General features: G+C 32.6%; 1 protein-coding gene across 1 annotated transcript; it reads right to left on the reverse strand.

Moving 5' to 3' along the window:
- Positions 1-767: 767 nt before the first annotated feature.
- On the reverse strand, positions 768-8,194 carry LOC139854045 (sugar transport protein 8-like). Its single transcript, XM_071843371.1, has 5 exons — positions 8,074-8,194; positions 7,464-7,783; positions 6,053-6,676; positions 4,972-5,377; positions 768-856 (listed from the first exon to the last, which is right to left on the reverse strand). The coding sequence occupies exons 1-5, from the start codon at positions 8,192-8,194 to the stop codon at positions 768-770; spliced, it is 1,560 nt and encodes a 519-aa protein (XP_071699472.1).
- Positions 8,195-17,982: the final 9,788 nt, after the last annotated feature.

Raw genomic sequence — 17,982 nt, forward strand, 5'->3', positions numbered from 1 at the left:
GGTTTTAAATAGAAAGTCCCATTCAATGCAATCGAATGCTTTTTCAAAATCAACTTTAAAGATTAGGCCTTTTTGTTTTTTACGTTTTAATTCATCTATTATTTCGTTTGCAATTAGGACACTATCAAGGATGTTGCGGCCTTTGAGGAAAGCAGTTTGTTCAGATCCTATGACTTTATGGATGACCTTTGCAAGGCGATTGGAGAGTATTTTGGTGAGGATTTTATAATAGCTACCTATTAGACATATTGGTCGATATTCATTTAGTTCAATTGGATTAGATTTTTTCGGAATTAAGGTGAAGAAGGAAGCATTACAACCTCTGGAGATTTCCGCGTTTGTCCAGAACCAATCTAAACAATTAATTAGGTCGTTTTTTATCAGTTCCCAATGTTTTTTGAAGAATTTCATGTTGAAGCCATCCGGGCCGGGAGCTTTGGAACTATCACAGTTACCTATGGCTTCCCATATTTATGTTTCATTAAATTTAGCTTCTAATAGTTGATTGTCTAAAGAGGTGATGTAATCGAGATGTGGTACATTGTCGAAGGGGCATTCGTCACGAAGATGTTTGGAAAGGAAGACGTTTTTAAAGTAAGAATATGCTTCTTGTTTTATTAGATTAGGATCTTCAGACCATGTTCCATTGATTGACAGGCCGTGGATGTTGTTTTTACTTGTTCTTTTTTTAATATAATTGTGAAAATATTTTGAATTTTCATCACCTTCAAGCGCCCATTTGATTCTGGATTTTTGTTTAAGCATGTTTATTTTCTTTTTTTCTTTGACAGTTTGCTGCATTTTTTCATCGATCCATTTTTGTTTTTCCGATTCAGATAATGGTCTGGTTTCGGCAGTTTGTTCCCAATTATTACATTCAGATATATGATCTCGGATTTGTGAGTCAATGTTATCAAGTTGAATACTATGTTTTTTGAGCTCCATTTTTACGTTTTTTAATTTATTACGGAAGATGCAGTCTGGCCTATTACCAGTAGTCGGAATCGACCAGGCTCTTTCAATGACAATGTCGGCATCTTTAAGGTCGAGCCATGTGTCAAAAACACGTATTGGTTTAGGGCCTGAATCGAGGAGGTTATTTCTTAGAATGATAGGACAGTGATCGGAAAGATCACGATCAAGAGTTTTGGAGGATGTATTGGGCCAGATGGTGAAAATGCCATCAGAGACAAGGAATCGGTCAAGTTTACTGAATTTCATTATTTTCTCACATATCCTTGTGAATCTTTTTCCACCTAATGGAAGATCAATTAATCCGGAGTTATTTATGAAATTATTAAAATTATCTGCCCAATGTTGATTGCAATCTGTATTCATGCGTTCTGTTTTGTTTCTTACTTCATTAAAGTCACCAAAGACAATGTGTGGAATGTTAAGAGAGTTAATGAGAGATGAGAGTTCGTTCCAGAGTCTTAGTTTTTTTGAGGAAGAATGAGGACCATATACATTAATGAAAGCAATTTCAGAATCATGCCCTGCCCATGTTCCGCGTATTGCTAAGAAGAATTCGCCCTCAATCGCATAATTGAACGAAAAGATATTAGTATCCCAAATAGTTAAGATACCACCGGAAGCACCAACCGAGTCCTTTTGGACGAATTTAAAATCAGAATTACCCCAGAAAGATTCAATGGTGTTATCACCTGTTTGTCCGCATTTGGTTTCTTGTAGACCTAAAATCGTTGGTTTTTCTTTATTGCAGATACGTTTTAGCCAACTTATTTTACCCGTTTGTCCAATACCCCGAATATTTAAAGAAATTGTACACATGAGAAAAAGACTTACAAATATCGATGTGAAGGAGGATGGATTCATTGGAGGTTGCGTCGAATCCCGATGCATTTCCCGAATTCAAACGTGTCTAAACTTTTGCTGGAGGTGGAGCCTGATTTATTATTCTTTTTGTTACGCGTCGTGTCTATGTGAGCTCCCTTCGAGTAGCCGGATGTGTTACTTCCACCATTAGACGAGGATTTATTACGTTTAGCTAGATGTGAAATTCTGAGTTTTTGCCCACTTCTTGCTAGGTGTTTCATATAAAGCATATTGGATCTAGGTCGTTTTATGTCCGGTTTTTGTAGGGTGTTTTTTGGGTTAGGAATAGGCTTGGCAGTGGTATTGGATAATTTCCTCTTTTTTGATATTGCAATATCCGGAAATAGTAGAGGTTCAAGGTTAAAAGGGTCGGAATTTGTTTGTTGCGTGGCGTTTGGGGCGGGCATAAAGGTTAAAGGTGATTTGGTATGAGAGTTTAAGGGTGAGTCATGAGTGGGGTCGGTTGGATTTTGAGTAGTGTGGGGGTCAGCTAAGTGCTCAGTATGTTCGAGTGTGTCACTATTGAGTGAGTTTACTGTTTCATTTATATCATTTTGTATGGAATCATTGGGTATATCGTTACCCGTAATATCCTTAGAGGGTATTGGGCTAGTAACCGAGACAGCGTGTACTTGGGCTTCATGAATTTTTGAGTCCATGGTAGTTGGGCTGATGCAGACTGTTTCGGGGGTATCAGGTACTTGGGCTTCAGGAATTTTTGAGTCCATGTTAGTTGGGCTGAAGCAGGCTGTTTCGGGGGTATCTGGTAATTTTGTTGTTTTGGGGCTGGTGTCGGCTATATCAGATATAGGGGTATGGGTAACAGAAGGTGTAGGCTTTGTGGTGTTTAGTTTCGATGGGTTTGAGGAGGTGGTGTAAGGTATATTGGAGTTGAAATCAGGGATGGGTGGTGGTTCCTTTGAGTCATTATCGGTTGGAGGTTGAGGTGGCTGGCGAGATTGGTTATGAGCTATGTTTTCAAAATGAAGGGTATTCATACGTTTTGAGGAGTTGGTAGATGTTTGATTAGCCGGAGAACTATCACTTTGTGGGTGCGTGAATCCAATATTTTTGGCGTAGGTGTTCTTTTCATCAATTCCTTCAACCCGGTTTTCGCAATCTAAATGTGACTCTTCGTCTGAGATATGTCCATCCGAGAGGCTATCGGCTTCCCAATTTGACGAGTCATCAATCTCACCGTATGGATTAAACATAGAAAAGTTTTGAACCTCAATGATATATGCTTTAGTCTGATTAATGTCACCGGGATTGATAATAGCTTGTCCATTTATCGGTGAGAAGTTGTTCGTTTTGACAATTACCGAACCGTGAGATAAATCTTGATTGTTCTCATTTGTTATTGAGCAATTAAACGTTTCAATTACTTCACCCCAATTTTTGGCAATGTCAATGAAGGTGGATTCTAGCCAACAAGTAATGGGAACCCCAAATATGTTAATATAAGCGAGTCTACCGGAGGATTTATATATTTCAGGGTCCCATGGATTAATATCCTCTAGCCAATTCCATAGTGGGTGATCCGAGTTGTTGATCAAATCAAGGGCCGGGTTGGATTCCTCAAATATAAGCATTAGATCATGCCCGCCTAGATATTTGATAGTAAACCCACTAAGGATTTCACTTTCACATATCTCGCTAAAATATTCCAAGTATTCAAGGTCTTTGACCTTTGCAATTACCGCTTGACCAAGTATTTGAATAAGTTCATCATTAGAGTTTACCTTAATCGAAGGGATGCTTTCGTTCGAGGCCGGCTTGTTGAGGATCACATCTTTGAATTTTCTGTCATCCACATGAGAAGTAAAGGCTGACTTGACATTGTTTCTTGTACCAGAATTCGATTTGTTGGGATGTGCATCAGGTTTCTTTCTTTCAGAATCATGAGCCAAGTAAACTTTGAGAAGATTATCACCTGCAACTATAAGACTAAGCCTTCTTGCGAGAGATTCTTTGTGATATGGAGGGACATCTAAGAACCGAACAAAACCAAACTTTCTTCCATTTTTCAGTGTCTTCTTAGGTATATAGACTTCATGAATATTACCATATCTTTTGAATATGTCCCAGAAGTCTATGGAGCACCAATTGTCAGGAAAGTTATGGAAGAGGTAAGAAGTTATTCTTGACTTATCAATTGGGATCGGGTTTGGGTTTGTATTAGATTTAACCGAATCAGAGCTAGGGTTCCCGAACCGTTTGACAAGATTAATGGCAGATTCACGATATTTAAAATTGTTATAGATTTGATTATAAGATGAATTCAACTTTGACGAAAACTGAGAGGTTTTTGTTTTAGGGTTCGCCTGCTGAGATGGGTATCGACTAGGGTTTGGGTTGTTAGGAGGAGAATGCTTGCTATGATCAACTTTAACCCAAACACCTTCATTGATAGGCTTATAATTGATGTGATGATTACCAGTAGTGAAGGCAGAGTTTGGACGGTTTATGTTAACACGAGATTTAGGAGTTAGGGGTGAAACCGGTATGTGAGACATGGTGAATAAGAATCAAATGGAAATATTACGAAAAACAGAAACAAAGAGCTTGAAAACAGATCGATTACCAGATTAACAAATTAGGGTTGCCGTAGAGAAGATGAACAGTTGAGAGAGGATTGATACCATATCAAAAATTTATAAGTGTAATATGAATATGATCTTGTATTGATTTTGAATAATTTCATACAATTGTATTGTGTTCTATACATTTGACTATGAGATGTTTTATACACAAATATTGATAACAGCTATTTCTTGTTTAGGGATGGCTGCATTATACTTTTGGAACCCCCTATTACATTTAAGGAATTATATGCTGTAGCTTGGTTAGTTGGAACCGTTTGTTTGGCACTTAGCTTTGACCTTGTGACTAGTCTTTAACGGGAAAGGATGAAAGCCTCTTTTTGATCCCAAAAGTCTCGTTAACTAAAATGGTAACTTGACCCATTGATGTTGCTGAATTCTAACACCTATTAATTTCACTTATGAATAACTTTCCTCAAAAAGTTTGTGAATGAAGTATTTCTCTTCCAAAAACAAATCAAGAGAAAAAAAAAACAAATAAAATGACATAAATAACATCAAGGCTTGTCTCGACACATTTCGGTTTCATCATTAAAATATCTCTTCCAAAACCAATGCTTCTTCCACACCTTCTCGTTCATTTCATCAATCGGAACACCTTTAGTTTCGGGAATAAACACGATAGCGTATATAAGCATGACCACAATCCATACGGAGAAGAAAAAGAAGATCCCGGCTCGCATACGGCATAACATTGTAAGAAAAGCTTGAGCAATTATGAAGGTGCATATCATGTTCGTACTAACCGCTATAAAGAAACCCGAAGTTCTTGTTTCTAGTGGGAATATTTCACTTGGAATCAACCACCCTAACGGTCCCCAAGACCACGCAAACCCGGATACAAAAAAACAAATGAGAAAGAGCACAACGAACGAGTACGTTTTTGGTAGAACATTTGTAGCATGTAAAAACTTCGCGATTATTACTCCGGTTATACTCTGCATACAGAGTCAAAAAATTACATAAAGATGTTAACCTTAATCTTGGGATAAGATTTCACAATTGATCATGAATATACATATTTTGCTAAGTTATATGGTAATGGTTTAAAACGAAGTGAAATGTTTATCCTGCAACATTATCTTATTGATTTCACAATTGATCATGAATATACATATTTTGCTAAGCTATTTACCTTGTTTAAAACGAGTGTGTAGAAATGTATTTTTTCTAATGATAAAAGTTATTTTACTTCTATTAGGTGAATAGATGTTCGTAAGGGGTGTTAATCCGTTCAATTTTCGGATCCTTCTGTTTGCGGAATTGAACTGAATCGAAAATCGAATTTGAAATTCTGCTAGATTTCGGTTGAAATCGAAAAATAAAAAAATAAAAATTTTACTAAAATATTCATTAAATAATTATTTTTTAATTCGACTTTTGATTTTGAAATCGATATATTCTTAGTTGAATTCGGTTTTGAAATCAGTTTTAATTTAAATGAACTCAAAAAGGTTAAACCGAAAACTGAATCGAAGATGGAATTCAATTTTTAAATCAAATTAAAACGGAACATTATCCGAATTAAAATTCGAAATGATTTTTTTTTTTTTCATTTGGTTCGGTTTTCTAATTATATCACGTAAAACCGAATAGTGAATGCAAGTTGTTACCTGAGCGATAAGCATTTGGATGCCAGCTTCAATAAGCAAAAATCTTCTTCCAACTCTATCAACACAAAATACAGCCACCAATGTAGCCACCACATTAATGCATCCAGTGACAACAGCCGAAAGTAACGACGCATCACTCTTAAACCCCATCGTCTGAAACAAAACAGGTGCGTAAAACATAATCACATTAATACCCGTAAACTGTTGGTATATTTGTAGAAGCGCTGACGTAATCAACTGAGGCCGGCTTGATCGTTTCATCAAGTTCTTAAAAGGGTGTTTGATTTGTTTAGCTAACTCAGTAGTAGCTACAATTTCTTCAAATTCTTTTTGGACATCTTGTACCCCTCTGATTTTTCGAAGTGTGGCTAGCCCACGTTCGGGATGATTACGCTCGATTAAGCTGGCTGGAGTTTCGACAATCATCAATGAACCGATGGCTAGAAAAAGAGCTGGGACGGCTGCACCACCTAATGATATTCTCCAACCATAAGGGTGGCTTGAGGTGAAATAATTAACTATGTTTGCAAATAAAATTCCTGCAGTTACAAATAACTGAAAGCAGACGTTTAATCCCCCTCGAAACTTTGGTGGCGCAATCTCTGATATGAATAACGGCACTGCCTACACACGTTCGAAACAACAAATTAATCACCTAGTAGAGATCAATCTTTTTTACATATATATATATAGATCGTCACAAATTTATGTCTACCTAAATATTCCATTCGTCCCAAAATAAGTATTCACCTTATTATTTATATTTATTCCAAAATAATTGTGTACTTGCAAAATATAACTACAAAATATCATTAAAATCAACATATTACTCATCAATACATCATTTATTACTCTTAATCATTTATTTCTTAAAAAAAATTCAGTCAAACTTGACTTGAATATAAGAGCTAAAATGACATTCGTCCAACATATCTTAGATTAGATAAATGAATTGAGTTGGATATTGCCAGTGCAACACTTATCTAAATATTCAAGTAAAGTTGGATTCTTAAAGTAGATTTTTAATACATGTATAACATTAAACACATTACACACAATTAAACAAATGATTTCTTTTTATATTTGATTGTCAACGTCTCAGATCTGACACACTTATAATATATTATACATCCGTAAGATCAAGTATCGTTATTGTTGTATAAATTGCTGCATTATCTTAAGAGTATATACACACTTACTAAAAGCACTTAGTCAAAGACTCGAGCAAGTTTAGATATGAGTATATATCTCATCTCATTTAATATATAAACTTGTTCCTATAAACTATATATCCTACATGCACTTTGTCAATGACTCGAGCAAGTTTTAAATAGGAGTATATACATACATCATCTCGATATATTATTAATAAGTAAACTTGTTCGTATATATTATTAATTAACTTATATACCTGATTACCGAATCCGACTCCAAAGCCTAAAAGAATCCTTCCAACGATGAGCATCATGAGGTTCATGGCCGCCGCATTAAGAGCTACACCGACTAAAAAGAACACTGCGGCTAGTCGTATTGTGATTCTCCGGCCACGCTTCTTGCAGCATTTCGAAGCAAAAAAACTAGAAACTACGGCAGCAAGGTAGAGCGACGATGTGAAGAGCTGGAGATACTGATCGTCGAATTTACAGTAATTATCTTCTCTTGCATGGTTCTTTTTTACATAAACCGAATGAAAAAACCTTTTTAAAAACACATCCATTGATGTCACTCCTCCTACATTAATTATATAACAGTAAAGTAATATACACACATATTAGATTATATGATGTTAACAGCAACAAAAACATAATTCCATTTTTGATAAATTGGTAACGTGCTAAATTAAGACAAAGATCAATAATACATTATGGATGATTCAAAATATTTAATCCTATAATTAATATTTTTGTGGATGTCAAATTATAGAATATAGAAATGAATTTTCTTGGATCTAGGTTTAGGGTTTTTTTATAATAAAAATTAAAATAAAATGAACGTAGGTAATTAAAAGAATGAGGGATAACCTGAAATCCCAATATCATAACCAAACATGAGGCCACCGAAGGCGGCGATAATAGAACAAACAACTACTTGACCGGTGAGTTTGGCCGGAATACCTTCGCCGGCACTGCCATTGACGGCCATTACCTGAGCAGGCATGGTGGTGGTGGTGGTGGAGGAAATGTGTATGAAATAAATTTACTAAAAAATGTGTGTGTGTAATTATTTTTGCTGATTTACAAATGGCCTCATTTATAGAGCTTGGTTGAAACATTCTTCAGGATGATTTTATAATTATATCCGAACTTGTCAATCTTTTATCGCTTCAATTTCGCATTTCTTGTTGCATTATAATTTTATATCTAATCCAATCCAATCCAATCCAATATACAGTATACTAACATGTGTTAATTAGGATTATCCATATCCATTAGTTACTCCACAAATCAGGTAACTTCCTACTTAAACTCTATTAAGGATATTTCTGCTATTATCCGTCAACGTACATATATTTTTTAACTTCTCATACAATACAATATAACTTCTAGGTGGGTGGGACTTCAGATAAAATCAACTCCCCTTCGGGGATTCGAGAGTGGGTTTCCTCCTTTGCGGGTGCGTGCGTTTAACCAACTAACCGGCCGTTAAAAAAAAAAAAAAAAAAAAAAATATAAATTATAAAATATTATAATATACGTGGTAATACGGAGTAATAATTTTAACTTTAATAAAATTAAAATATACCTATCTCTAGTACTACATACATTTACTAGCCATTAAAAGCTCGTGCTATATCAATTACAGTATAATAAAGAGAGTATCACAAATATTGTTGTGAATGAAATAAACATAATTTGGTTAAGTTTTTTTTGCTTTACACAAAAAATATAGATTAAAGCTACTAATTTTAACATTAGTAGATGTGAAACTCACTTCATCCCACATCTTTCCTTGAGCAAACCGCGGGAAATTTGGTGCATTTGGGTTTGCGAAAGCAACTTTATTTGAAAGTGCCACAGCAGCTTTGGCTGTCCAAATACATATGACCAAAATTTTGTAAATTAAAATGGACCAAGAAATGCAACTTAAGTGGAATAAGAAACGATTTACAGTTGATAATCCGCCTGTGAACATTTCAAAAGAGAAGTCATACGTCTTTGATTGATCAACTCAAGTTTTAACGATGTTTCTCCCGACTCCCGTAACTCTGTATTTAGGATTGGTGTAATGTACATATTGGTACTGAAAAGTAAGTTTCACAGTTAGCTAAACATATTAGTATAAAAATTTCAAACACTGCTTAAAACGTGAAAATGTCCTGGACGCAAGAAAACAAACCTTAATAGGCGCGGAGCACAAATATGGAGGGCCAAATCTTGAGTTTATTTTTTAGCATGCCGAATCACTGAAAACAATGAGTACCTGTGGCCTTTTGCCTCGATGACAATACCAGACAAATAAAACTGGAATCACCCACCCGATTGGCCAACACAAAATTGTGCAAAAACGAATGATTTGGCCAACACAAAATTGTGCAAAAACGAATGATATAATACGTGAACATCCAACAAAAACTTTCTACAACACATAAAACATTTCTTGGTCTAAATAGCTTGAAAAAGCTACAGTTCTATGGGAGGTTGGGTCAGTCCAAATTACGGGTCAAAGATGTCAAGTCGAAAGTTTGAGATGTCTTTGGTCGTCTAGGTTGACAATAATCATTTTCTTTTCTTATTGAATTTCTTGATAATACGTTAATTCACAGTCATATTTGTAGGATAAAACTAACATGTTATTTCTAGGATGGGAACAATCTTATGACATACTTTGATAAGCAAAACCATTGCATTAAATTTGCATAAACTGTAATTTTGTTAATAAACCACGGATAAATATAATCACTATATTTTATCATGATGCACTACTGCAAGTCAATATGGAAGAAAAAAATTTGAATATTGAAGAAAAGATACTATAATAGTACTAAAACCAAATGTTTAGATCCAGACATAAAAATGTAGCAAGTAACTAAAAATATACAAACTCGTACTTTCAAAAGTAGTGAAGGCAAACGAAATAACAAACTCGTTTTCCCATTTAACACCAAGTTAATCGAAAATTAGTCCAAACTGCATAACCAAACTTCCCATCCCATAAGGTGTTGAAAAACTTTGGGGTTGAACAGTTTAATGATAACTCAAGGATAAATTACCTATTGCAAAATATGTAGAACCTCATCCATTGATCCATGTTTGAATGACTTTGTAATCAATTTGTATCTACAAAATGGCCGAAAAGACAACATGTCTCATGGTCTCAGTATCTCACATATGCTCCAATAATTCATATATGCTCTCAATATCTATGCTCGTTTGCTTCTCCTCTATGTAAGTATGAAAAGCAAATAACGAATATTCATAAACAAATAGAAAAACGAACTTGGCGATTAAAAGTTCAATAAGTTAGGACAATATGAAATCAGATTTTTAGTATACCTGTTGGGCAATATCGAAATACATAAAAATAGAAATAGACAGAATAAAAGATTTGTTACCTCTTGTGTATCAACCATTTTGACCCAACCTATTTTAGTTTTTATTTTTTTTTTCCCTTTCTAAATATAGCCCAAATGATCAAGTAAATTTTAAACCACATCAAATCTAAGATTATCAGCTGATGCAACTACCTAATACCATAAAGCCAACTTTCATTCGAGTCGTCTGTTACCAACCCAACCTATTTAACCATCCAAAGCCCAAACGATCTGTAAAAATTTTATAACACAACAAATTATAAATCATCAGCTACCGCAACTACTTACCCAATGAATCCACCTTCATTCGAATAATATTCCTTTCAAAACTATATTCGCATCTTTAAACACAAATGAGGAGGTCTGATAACGACTTGAATTTTTTTTCGAAGAGTTTCTAGTATAATTTGCAAAAGGTACATGTGGTATCGTGTTTAAGAAATAAGATGCAGATCAACAAAAAATGGTACAACTCTGTTTTTTTCTAGTCAAGGTCGAGTAGGCATTAACCGTAGTTGCAGTAAATGAGCAGGTCAAATAAAAAAGTTAACTCTTAAGTTTACTATTTACCCAAGTAGAGAAGATATATGTCTTACCTTTTCAACTTTCTCATCCATTTTCTTATTTTTTTGTTTCACATGCTTTAAATCTTCACGATGCTTCACATTTTGACGTTCAAATTCTTTAAAATCATCTTTGCACCGTTTTAGATGGGAGTCCAAATCCTAAAGCAAATGTAAGAAGAATTAAGATATTATGTTAGAAAGAGGAATTTTTCAGTTAGCATCTCATCATTTTTATTTCAAAAAAAATACCTACTCTGGAAACATTTAAAAGGTTTGGTCATAATTGAAATAGGAATTACTTTTCAGAAGATAAATTTTCTTCCAAACCAAATACATCCTTTTGGATCTCTTCCATTTTAACGGCGTTATCCTCATAGGCAAACTTTACAGCTTTTCTTGCCATTTTAAGAACAACTCCTTAAGCATGTTGTGACGACCCGGAAATTTCCGACTAAATTTAAACTTGATCCTTATATGTTTCCGACACGATAAACAAAGTCTGTAATGTTGAAATCTTAAAAACTTTGAACTGTGTTTATGTAATCAATTATCCTTTGACTATTCCCGACGATTCACGAACCATAGTTTATAAATAAATATATATATATAAATAAATATAGTTGTATGTATTGAAAGTAATAAAAGGTAATTGTATAAAAAAAATGTAAAATAGTTCACAAAATAATATATATATATATATATATATATATATATATATATATATATATATATATATATATATATATATATATATATATATATATATATATATATATATATATGATATTAACCTATATATGTACATATATGAATCTTAAAAAAAAAAAAAATTATTATATGGTAATTGTATAAATACTAAACTTTCAATATATGATATCATATAAATAATTAAATATAATTACAAGTTAAAAAAAATATATTTGTTATAATTGCTTTTAATATTATTGATATCAAAATCTGTAGTATTAATATTAGTATTATTAAAATTATTAAATTCTTATTTGAAATATATATAATTTATTATATTTAAAAATTATAAATAATGGTATTATTATTATTATTATCATTTAGTAAATATATATATATATATATATATATTGTTTTATATATTTCTAATATTATTAACTGTACTCTTCTTAAAATACTTATATTATATATATATATATATATATATATATATATATATATATATATATATATATATATATATATATATATATATATATATATATATATAAATGTATGTAATCTGTTAAGAATCAACAATAGAGATTTTAGTTCAACCAAATACAAACAGTGCTAGATATTAAACAAATAAAGAATCAAATTCAATTTTACATTCCAATCAAACTGTAAACTATTTTGTATCATGTCTCTGGATTTATTATATCCCCAAATCAATCGTACAAATCAAATCTCTTTCAAAGTCAATAAAGAGTACGAATTTTGCTACAAGTCATAATCTGATTTAATTTTCTTGTTTTCTTCTTCGTTGTTTGAAGAACTCTATCCGCATTCTGTTACATATCAACTTCACAATGTTAATAAATTATGGTTATCACATCAACCATTTAATCATACAATAAAACTGTACTGCAAGAACGCAATAAAAAAAAGGGATATCACCTTGATTTTTATTTTGTGATAACAAAACCAAACCCAAACCGTTGGCTTCCATCATCACACTTAAACTCGATCACAATATTCACCACCTCGTTATAGATATAAATACATACGCATGCTATACATATACATATGTATACCACCACCCACAAACACCATTAACTTCTTTGAACCAAACCTATATCACCTCTGAGTTAAATTTTTGGTTTGAACAAAAACTATACCAAACACCCCTTGATACTTGCCTTCCTGTGTCTGTCGAACTGCATCATCATAAACACACCATCATCCACCATTTAAACGCCAATCCATAATCATCTACTCGTTTTCTTCTTCACTGCTGCATACAATTTTTTTTTCTAATCGACGGCAAACAAAAGACAGGCTGTTGTTGCAATTCAAACTTCACACATTAAACACAACATCACTTGAACCTCTTTCCGATATATTTTTTTTTTGTTTTGATCATAACTATTATTTTTTTTATTCCTTCTGTCGAGTATTTAAAACAAAGGAATATAGATAGTTTATGTGTCCAGATTAATGATTGTCGATATAGATATAGGGGACATCACTTTATCGAAAGTTAAACAAGTGGGAATTAAGGAACTTTCATGGCAGACAATGTTGAATGGATTGGTAATGAGCTGTAAAGTGGTTGTATTCTTCTTGGTTGAATATCATATGGAAGTCAATAAAGAAAACAAGTGCAGAGTTTTATAAATTTGTTTAAGATTTGTTATGGATCTTCTTGTTATCATGATGGGCCGATAATATAAGATTTGGACCTTGAGTCCGTATAGGTATGTTATAGAAGATGGGCCATATTGAACCAATTATATTCTGATTATTATCAACGCATGCTGCACGATTTCTTTTATTTTTTTCTGTTTCAAACGTGCTTTGAACCGAACTATCGAACAATCAGTTGCAGCTGTGGTGTTCACGGGTGTTAAGATGATGGGGTTTAATATGAACGATGAGGATTAGGGTTTATGATTAATGACGATAAAAGATAATAATAAAATTTGAAAATAAACGATGATGATGCATTTTCGATTAAGAGGAACAGTGATTAAGATAATGGTGACTAGGTGATTTGGTGATAATGATGGTGTTACGAGAATGATAGATGGTACAACATGATGAAGATGAAGTATGATCGAGGATGATGAAGGTATGATAATTGATGATGATACTGTGAAAATTATGAATATGATAATTATGATGTTTATGGTTAAGTAATGAAGATGAAGATAGAAATTTAGATGTTGATCAAGATACAATTCATGGTGATGATCTGTTAATGATACATAACATAGATAATGAATGATGATGAAATTCGTTTTTGGTAATTTGAATTGGAGAAGAAGAAGATAACAGGAAAGGTGTTAAGTAAATTAATCTGTGTTTAAAAATCAGAAAAATCGAAGTAGAGGAATGGTTAGGGGATAACTCGGATGTGCGAGAGGTTGAGGGTTCGAGCCCGAGCTTGGGTGTGGATGGCAACATTTTTTTTTCACTCTTTGTGAGGTAGTTTATCACCATTATTTATTATTGTTATTATTATTATTATTATTATTATTATTATTATTATTATTATATTATTATTATTATTAAAATATAACACATAAAGATTTTGTACATAAAAGTATACTTAATACATATACAATAATATTACCTATAATTATATAGTGAACATATTAATATTTTTATTATATATATACAAAATAAAAATATATAATATATGATTTAAGATATTATACATAAATAAAATGTATATTGGAATTAGTACAAATTCTATATAAACTACAACACTAAATATAAATATTATATAACTAATAGGTGAAATTATTTGATTACCATTATATATGTTAAAATATACACAAATGATATAGGTTCGTGAATCCGAGGCCAACCCTGCATTGTTCAGTTGTTTAATGTCGTCATATGTATTTTTACTACAAAATACATTAGGTGAGTTTCATTTGATCCCTTTTACTCTTTACATTTTTGGGCTGAGAATACATGCAAATGCTTTATTAACTGTTTTACAATATTTATATGCGTGAGTTTCATTATTCCCTTTTTACATATATATTTTTGGGCTGAGAATACATGCAAATGCTTTATTAACTAATTTACAATATTTATATGCGTGAGTTTTCATTTACCTTTTTACCCTTTATATTTTTGGGCTGAGAATACATGCGCAATTTTTATAAATGTTTTTACGAAATAGACACAAGTAATCAAAACTACATTATATGGTTGAATGATCGAAATCGAATATGCCCCTTTTTATTAAGTCTGGTAATCTAAGAATTAGGGAACGGACACCCTAATTGACGTGAACTCTAAAGATAGATCTATCGGGCCCAACAAGCCCCATCCAAAGTACCGGATGCTTTAGTACTTCGAAATTTATATCATGTTCGAAGGAGAATCCCGGAATGATGGGGATATTCTTATATGCATTTTGTGAATGTCGGTTACCAGGTGTTCAATCCATATGAATGATATTTTTGTCTCTATGCATGGGACGTATGTTTATGAGAAATGGAAATATGAAATCTTGTGGTCTATTAAAATTATGAAATGATTATTTATGTTAAACTAATGAACTCACCAACCTTTTGGTTGACACTTGAAAGCGTGTTTATTCTCAGGTATGAAAGAAGTCTTCCGCTGTGTAATTGTTCATTTTAAAGATATTACTTGGAGTCATTTATGACATATTTCAAAAGATGTTGCATTCGAGTCGTTGAGTTTATCAAGATTATTATTAAGTCAATTATAGTTAGATATATTATAAAATGGTATGCACGCCGTCAACTTTCGATGTAATGAAAGATTGTCTTTTCAAAAACGAATACAATGTTTGTAAAATGTATCATATAGAGGTCAAGTACCTCGCGATGTAATCAACTGTTATGAATCGTTCATAATCGATATGGACTTCGTCCGGAGGGATTAGGACGGGTCTCTACACATGTAATCTTCTACTTCTTTATTCACACTCTGACAGTATCAATCACACTAATCATTTAATAAAAACAGAAGTGAATCAATATAAGTATATAAACTAACAGGAATGTTATAAGCTCTAAACTATCTCTTTCTTTATCAGCTAACTTGACCATCTGCACCACTCCAGACCTCTTTTCGTTAACAGCTTCGAGCCTATTGACCACTGGTATTTCAAACTACAAAATATTAGAACGTCAAACATCTAAAACTTGAAAATGCAGTTAGTATCATTTAGACATGGTGGTGATGTTGACCCATTTACTAACCGATGGGTTGATCATGTTCAGTGAAAGTTGTAGATAACTATCCTTGTATAGAACTTGACCTAAACTCTTAAATCCTATGAAAGTCTGCACACATATGAACTACTAATATAAGACTAAAAAAGAAGCAAAAAATTAGGTCAAATAATGAGTCTTGCTTAAAGTAACCGATCTTTCAACTCCATGACCTGGGTGACCGGTAGTCTTTATTTACTATAGATAAGGATGAGCATGATGGTAAGATGAACGTAGATATATGAATTAAAAAAAAACAAAATTTTTACTAACCTTTAATCCAATAATTGTAGGAAAAGCATTGATAAAAGCACCATCACTTATAGCAAAAGTTACTTGATATATACCATTGTTTCTTCAAAAGCATGATCTCCGTGTGATGTCACTTCTTTTAGGCTCAATAAAATCTACAACAGTGTTACCAAACGGAACCCTGCAACTTTAATCATCCCTCCCTGTAACTAAAACAAATCAAGAAGCATACTTGTTTACTTATTACAAATTAATCAAAACAACATAAACTTAACCTAATTAAAAATGTAAACTTGTGTTATTAAAGACAAACCTTAACAGTTGCAATTAGGAGATTGAAGTAGCACACGATAAAGCATAAAATTAACACAATCAGAGTGCAATCAAAAATGTATGAAATTAACAATGAATTGAAGCACGCAATTTCAATGAACACCCAGAAAAATTAATAAAAAAAATAAAAATACCTCTGATGTTGAAGAAACGAAATATCCTTAACCAATGCAGTACTGGCGCAGTAACTATGGCGATGAACAACAACACTTACGAATTGTTTGACTATTGTACACCGATAACCGATAATGAGAAGCAGACAGAAAACTATCGAATGAATGAATCATTGATCAATTTATTTGAATATGTGGTTGGTAGATAAATCGATTACTATTCCATCTTAATTGCAATTGGATTCAATAGCAATTCGAATCGTTGAATGATGCGGAATTGTGTTCCGCTTGTGAAACCCTAAAATGTGTTTTGGTGCAGTTACGAATGGGGAGGAGTGTTGAAAAAGGTTTTTGATGTGCCACGTGTAAGCTAGAAAATGTGGGCCAGGTTGGATGGAAGTAGCCAATAAAATGTTGACAAATAGGAGGATGGAGGGTGAGTGAATGAGTGTGTGACAAGTGGCAAAAAGCCACACGGTTTGTAAGGGGTAGAGATATATGCTTACTTGTCAAATTCTGTTAATTAAACTTTGCAAATTTTAAATTAATAAAATAGGTAATCAAATTATCAGTGTCGAGCTTAAACATTTTTGGGTGTCAGAAGATCAAATGATTTTTTTCTTGCGTATAATATAATTTTTTAATTTGTTAAAAAATATATACGTATTTATTTATAAAAAAATACTTAATTGACGGCGAATTGATTAGAATATCATGTAACCATAAAATTGAAATTGTTGCTCTTTGGGTTGCGAGCATTTGAGATTTTGAATCAACTTATGAGTCTATATGAAAGAGATAAAACTAAAACGGTGACAGTTCACAAATTCAGTGCGTCTTCAGCATTTTGGGAATATCTACTTCATAGGGATACTGATTTGGTTTAAAAAGTCCAAATGTTCGTAACTCAAAGGACTACGAATCCCCTATTAAAATTCGCCCTTGCAAATAACCCTCCAGAAATTGCACGAAACCCTAAATCTAACAATAATCAAACATTTTTTGACAAAACACTCCTCTTTTGCATATACTAAGGTTTAACATCAAATTCGACAAACTACGTCGGATATGAATGACAATGAATCGGGTATAGATCGAGTTATGTCGTATCCACATCCATATCTATTAACCAAAGTAGCATCTATATACATATCTATTTTCATATCAATTTAATTTTAATTCATCCATTCATATCGATATTCGA

The sequence above is a fragment of the Rutidosis leptorrhynchoides genome, chromosome 6 (genome assembly GCF_046630445.1).
Source record: "Rutidosis leptorrhynchoides isolate AG116_Rl617_1_P2 chromosome 6, CSIRO_AGI_Rlap_v1, whole genome shotgun sequence".
In the NCBI taxonomy this organism is placed as follows: Eukaryota; Viridiplantae; Streptophyta; class Magnoliopsida; order Asterales; family Asteraceae; genus Rutidosis; species Rutidosis leptorrhynchoides.

Bases quoted from the DNA above. Each gene is read 5' to 3' on its own strand.
- LOC139854045 (XM_071843371.1), bottom strand. From the start codon at position 8,194: ATGGCCGTCAATGGCAGTGCCGGCGAAGGTATTCCGGCCAAACTCACC. The intron at 6,677-7,463 runs GTATATAAGTTA...GAACGTGTGTAG, and splicing joins GAGTCGGATTCGGTAATCAG to GCAGTGCCGTTATTCATATC. The intron at 857-4,971 runs ATGATGAAACCG...TTGGGAACAAAC, and splicing joins GTTTTGGAAGAGATATTTTA to TGCCGAAACCAGACCATTAT.